The sequence below is a fragment of the Calypte anna genome, chromosome 2 (assembly GCF_003957555.1).
Source record: "Calypte anna isolate BGI_N300 chromosome 2, bCalAnn1_v1.p, whole genome shotgun sequence".
Taxonomy (NCBI): domain Eukaryota; kingdom Metazoa; phylum Chordata; class Aves; order Apodiformes; family Trochilidae; genus Calypte; species Calypte anna.
Genome location: NC_044245.1, coordinates 16,411,529 through 16,417,861, shown reverse-complemented (window position 1 = coordinate 16,417,861; position 6,333 = coordinate 16,411,529). Strand labels below are relative to the sequence as shown.

Here is a 6,333-nt window from a genome sequence, read left to right as displayed (position 1 = left end):
GTGTGGGCGTGATGGGATGGAGGGATGGAGAGATGGAGGGATGGAGAGATGGATGGATGGATGGATGGATGGATGGACGGAGGGAGGGACGGAGTCCGCAGCCTGCTTGCAGCAGGCTCGCTGTCCGTACCTCATGAAGCCCAAACGTCGTTTTTTTGTAACCTTGGAAAAAAAACAAAACAAAAAAAACCAACCCCACCCGGCAGCAGTGAAACTTGTGGCACCCCGAGTGTTGCAACACTTTCGCATCCTGGTGTAGCCTGGAGTGCCCGGAGCGGAGGCGCCGGGGAAGGGCTGGCGGCAGAGGCGCTGCGGGGCCGGTGGCAGCGCCGGGAGCGAGCGCAGGCGGGGAGGCTTCAGCCCCTCTCATTTTGGCTCTGCCTTTCATCAGGAAGCAAGGGGCTGCTGGTTATTCATCAGGCACGGCTCCGCCGAGCTGGCAGCCGGAGCCACCGCATTTGCTTATGGAAGGAACGCGGCCTTGCTGCCTCCGTACGGGGGGTGCTCCGAGGAATGCCGGCCGTCGTTCCTCCCCATCCCCCCCGCCCTCGGCGAGCACCCGAAACTCCTGCCGCGGCTGAGGGCGCTCCGTGTCGCCAGCGATCGCTATCTCGGCAGAGCCCCGGGGCAGCCCGGGGCCGGGGCCGCGCACTTAGTGCCCATCATTGAATTAAGCGGGGTTAATTGCCCGCCCCGCCGGAGCGCCCGGAGCCGCCGCCGCCGCCCGGGGGCGCCGCGGGCGGGAGCGCACCTCGCGCCGGGGGGCGGAGCGGGGGCGGAGGGGGCCCCTCCCGCCGCGCGCTCCGAGCCGTGCAGCCAATGGGCGGGGCGAGGCAGGGGGAGGGGCGCGCGGCCCGGCGCCGGACGTATTTACCGGGCGGGAGGCGCCGCCGCCGTGACAGGGAGCGAGGCAGCGACGGCCGCCTCACGTCTGCTGAGCCTGCCGCCGCTCCGGGGAACTGGGCAGCCTCCACCGCGGCGGAGGAGGGAAGAAGGGAGGAAGGAAAGGGAAGGCAGAGGGCTGCGGCCGCCCGGCCTGCCCGCCGCAGAGGTGGCCGCGCAACGGCCCTGCCCGCGGGCGAGCGGCTCCTGGGTGCTTCGTCGGGGCGGGCGGCGGCTCGGCTGTGCCTGCGCTGCGGGCTGTGGCGAGCGGCGCCGTGCCGCGGGTCGCTCGGGTGGGTAAATGGATCGCCATTCCAGCTACATCTTCATCTGGCTGCAACTGGAGCTGTGCGCCATGGCCGTCCTGCTCACCAAAGGTGAGGCTGCGGCAGGGGACCGGGGAAGCCTAAGAGTGCCCCGGGGCTCCGGATCCGCGGGGTTCCGGCGCCTGAGGAACCGGGACGCCTGAGGGGGGCTGGTGCCGGAGGGAGGCAGGGCTCGGGGGGTGGAGGCAGCCGTTCAGACAGCGCCGGTGTCACCGCGGCGGGGCCGGTGCCGCGGCCGTCTCACAGGAGAGGCCGGCGGGAGTCGCGGCGGGGCCGTCGCTGTCTCGGGCACCCCTCGCCGCAACCCCTTTGTTTGGCGAGGAGCAGCCGGGGCTGCTCTCTCCCGTCCTGACCCGTCCAGTCCCATCCCTCCCACCTGGCCGCCGGTGTCGGTCAGCCCGAGCGCGGGGTCCGCGTTGTCAAAGCGGGAACGGCGACCCGAACTTGGGGTGCGGAGGGGCGGCTCTTTCCTGCCGTACCCTGTCCTGTCAGCCGCCCCATCGGGGCTGGGGGGTGGCCGCCCTCCCGGGGTAGAGGCGACCCTCTGGCTGGCTCTAATCGCCGTGCTCCGGGGAGGAGGTTAAAGGATAAGTTAGCGCGGTGATGATGTGCGACGGTATTTATTTATTTTGGAAGGAAGGCTGTAATTAACCCTAAATAACAGCCCTTGCAGCGTGCAGGGGGGAGCCTGCTGGCCCCATCAAAGCCGGCAGAACAGGGAGTGACTGAGTGATGTGAAGTCGCAGATACTGAAACTATGTGCCTGATAATGATATAATTAGGGGATCACAGACTTCTGGCTGCTGTTGACTTCAAAAGCTTTAAGAGAAGCCTGCAGTCTCTCCTGTAGCCATCTTGACTAAAAGCAGACATTTTTCTTTAATAGCTACATACAGTAACAAGAAAGAGGAGGGAACAGAAGGGCATTGTTCAGTGTTTCAAAATACTAAATACCCTTTCTGGCCTTTTGCATAGCACAGGAAGAAACTTTATGAATTGACAGAAATACAGTTTTAATACAGTAATACAAAGTCCATTCTGTTTCACCAAAAACGTGGCTTCAATTAATAAGTGGTTGAATTAACCTGGTGACTAGCCTGTCAGATTTTGTTTATAAGATTCTTAGGTCAATAAAATGTAGCTTCTTTTCAAAAGTAGGATAGTAGAAACAATTAAAATGGAAGTGTGTGTATTGTTTTACTTTCCTCCGTGCTGTGCAGAGACTCACGAAAGGACTGTCAGCTCTGGTGCTGTTCCTCGTTTGCATCTTATTTTTAACTCTTGTAGTGAGAAAATTATGAAAATTACTTTATTCAGAGAGTCTAGGGGGAAGACCTCACATAAAATGCTTAGAAAATGATTGAGCCTTTTTTCCATAGCATGCTGGATGACTGTGTGTGAATTCACAATAAATTAGGTTACTTGGTCTGGAAGCCCGAGGGAATTGGACTGGAGACAGTGAGACACTCCATCATTTGGCTTCTATTAAGCAGAGCTCTTAAAAGAGCAGTGGGAACTTCAAGGTCTGGAGCCTGCAGTGGCGTTTTCAGGGAGGTGTTAAGGTAGACTGAAGAGGGGAAGTTCACTCAGGATTATTTATAACCTCTTTCAGAAGTATGGGATGGAAGGAAGCATCCTAAGAAGGGGGGGCATCTAGGAATCCTCTAGAATGATTTCTGGAGTACAGACTTGTAGGGGAGACCTCTGACAATTCGGTCAGGGATCTGACTTTGAAAGCCTTGGTGCCACTTTGATGACACCTACACTTGGCACATTAGAAGTAGTTTTAATCCCACTTTTCTAAGGATGGCTCCAAAAATCTGACTTCCTGTGCCTTGAATCAATGGCACTTCAAATTATGTTTGAGTTGCAACTTGCCTAGAAAGAGTAAGTTGCTACAGCACAGGATGCGTATAATTCGTACCAGAGCAGTTTGGAGAGCACAGAATGAAGAGTTTTATGAAGGGAACTTTTTTATCGCTTCCTTCAGAAATTTTTGAGGTTTCCTGAGAGATTTCTCATAGAGCCAGTAGAGGATTTTCAGTCTAAGTGTTTCCCCTTTTGACCGCATGTTGGATTGCATGCAGAATTGGGGAGGGACAAGGGGGAGCTTTTAGCCTTGCAGTTTCACCCTATTTAATAACTTTACATTTGAGCTGAGAGACATGAACTCAGATTAATTATGAACTGCACTGTTGCTGTTATATAATATTGATAAAAGGCCTTTTTGCATGAATGGCTACCTAAAGAATTTCTCTTTCTGGAGAAATTAAATAGTTGCGTGGTTTCACACAGTAAAAACCTTCCTGACTGGGAGACTTAGATGGTAATGGATCTAGCTAATAGCTTTATAAGGTGTTAGTTCAACCTTTTAAATTTTGGCACAGTTTTGAGAGGCAATAAAGAATTAAGCAGTTCCGATTTTTTTTATTTTTTATTTTTTTTTTTAGACACACAAATATGTAAACCTAGTATTTTTGTTGTGTGCTTCTACCCAGTTAAAAAAGCATTACCTTTTTAAAAACAGAGTGCTGTTCCTGAAGTAATGATTTAAAATATAGAAGTGACTTCCTTATAGGACTGAAGGTTTATATTGCTTTAAAAACTAGGATTTCATTTTAAATGTGCTTTAATGCAAATGCTGACAGCGAGTGGAAGTGGCTATAAAATGGTCTTGTAGTTATTTACTTTTGAAAAAAAAAAAGACACTATGACCTCCCCTGGCCCTCCCCCAGTCTCTGCTTTAGGGAAATGTTCTTGCTTTAATTCAAAGGACTGTGGTACTAGTAATTAAAACAGGTGCCCCGAGGCTTTTGCAGGGATCAGGGTTACAAGGAGGTAGGTGCTGTGCAGTGGTGGAAAGGAAGGAACCTCGGCTCTGATGGACTGACAGTTTAGAGGATTACCTCCAAACTGGCACCGAGTTAGGTTGTGCAGTGCTTCTTGCTAATAAGAGCGTCTAGTAAGGTGTCCCTAAAGGGCTGAATTCTTACCTTTCTTGCACAATTTGTTTTTCAGGTGAAATCAGATGCTACTGTGATGCTGCACACTGTGTTGCAACTGGCTATATGTGCAAATCTGAGCTTAGCGCCTGCTTCTCCAGACTGCTGGATCCTCAGAACACACATTCCCCACTTACTCATGGCTGCTTGGACTCTATTGCAAGCACAGCTGATATCTGCCAAGCCAAACAAGCACAAAACCACTCTGGCACCACTACCGTGTCCACAATGGAATGCTGTCATGAAGATATGTGCAATTACAGAGGTCTACATGACGTTTTGTCTCCTTCCAGGGGCGAGACTTCAGGTAGGGCAAGGAAGCTCTTCTGGTCATGAAGCTGGTGACAGCTGAGACTTTTTTTTTATAGTCTAAATCAGACTATTAGTTTAATTGTCTAAATAGAAGCACCAGAGGAAAAAGTGGGTGGATGCATGGAGGGAGCACCTCAGCTGAGGAGTTTTTTTTGTCAGCATGAATGTTAGAGGTTTGCATTGCCAACTTGATGTTGCTTCTAAGAAGCAATGGCAGTAGCATTCCTAGTTGAATCAGATAGCAGGCTCTAAGGACTTCACAGTCATAAACAGCCTTAGAAACTCATCTTTCACTCTATAGAATAATTTCTGTAGATACTGCAATGTTTAGCTGTTGCTCTGTAAACTTGTCAGTGTGGCTTTTAAGGGACTTGTTTATATGTGAATTAATTCTTGATACTGAAATAAACTTCATCTTTCCCCTTTGCAGGACAAGGGAGCAGATATCAACATGACAGCAGCAGAAATCTCATCACCAAGGTGCAGGAATTGACCTCTTCAAAAGAGCTATGGTTCAGGGCAGCTGTGATTGCTGTTCCTATAGCTGGGGGGCTAATCTTGGTGCTTCTTATCATGCTGGCTTTGCGGATGCTCAGGAGTGAAAATAAGAGACTGCAAGATCAACGTCAGCAAATGCTCTCCCGTTTGCACTACAGTTTTCATGGACATCATTCAAAGAAAGGGCAGGTGGCAAAATTGGACTTGGAATGCATGGTGCCTGTGACTGGTCACGAGAACTGCTGCATGACCTGTGATAAAATGAGACATTCAGACCTCAGCAATGATAAAATTCTTTCACTAGTCCACTGGGGAATGTACAGCGGACACGGGAAGCTGGAATTTGTATGACCAATTATTTTTTAATCTGAGCTAAACTTACTCTCTGAACTCTTGAAGGCCTTTGGGTTCTGCTGGACAGGAGCACTTTATCTTAAAACAAAAACTTATAAATCATCTTTAAGAAACAAAGGACCTCTGCAAACAGAATCTTGGATATTTCTTCTGAAGGATTCCAAAAGTTGTCTTATTTGCACAGAGTAAAATACACTCAAATGTATTGTTTGCTTTAAAGTTATGAAAGCAAAAATTAGAAGTTGTAAACACTGTCACCAGGGTTATCTGAACTGTAGGGAGCGGAGAGCTGAATTATTCTAATAAACTGTATGCAAGCTCCTGTTTCCTGACTTGTTGTAAAGATTTTTTAAAATATATATATTTTGTCTGAAACTTGCTTGTGACTTCTTGTTTTGAAAAACTTTTTTTGGGGGTAGGGGGAGGTGAACAGAATCAGGGAGATATGTATGGTAATGTTGTTCATAAAAACACAAGTCTCTTTTCGTACTATGAGGGGAATGGGTTGGTTGTTCCAAAAAGACGGTGTCTGTTTTATTGTTTAATACTTGAAATAGCAGTGAAATCACATCCTCAGTCCTTGGCTATTGCAATTTGCTCACAACTTGTGTACAGCTTTGTGCAATAACTATTTCTTCCTTTCTATTAATGAAGTGCTTCCTCTCTTTGTGTGACATATGTTGGAAAGTAGCTCCCAATTCTTTCTGGATGGTTTTTCTCACTTATCTCAATTCTTGTTTTCTGTGATCTTGTTTTCCTTTTGTACCTATTACTCTTCAACCTCAACTTTTCTGGGCTTAGGAGGGGGAAACCCTGAAACCACAAGGCCTATTCTAGTGTGCATAGGGTTTTTTTTTTGTTTGTTTTTTAGTTTTTTGTTCTGTTGTGTCTTGTTCCTGCAGATATCCCCTCTGGGCACACTGCAAAATCTGTGTCTGCGCTCTGTACTGTGTACCTCA

The 6,333-nt window shown here is 49.0% G+C and overlaps 1 protein-coding gene across 1 annotated transcript; it reads left to right on the top strand.

Annotated features, from left to right (window-relative positions):
- Window positions 1-915: 915 nt before the first annotated feature.
- Window positions 916-5,749, top strand: BAMBI (BMP and activin membrane bound inhibitor). The gene is made up of 3 exons (XM_030446041.1): window positions 916-1,259; window positions 4,227-4,517; window positions 4,953-5,749. The coding sequence occupies exons 1-3, from the start codon at window positions 1,184-1,186 to the stop codon at window positions 5,369-5,371; spliced, it is 786 nt and encodes a 261-aa protein (XP_030301901.1). The 5' UTR covers window positions 916-1,183; the 3' UTR covers window positions 5,372-5,749.
- Window positions 5,750-6,333: the final 584 nt, after the last annotated feature.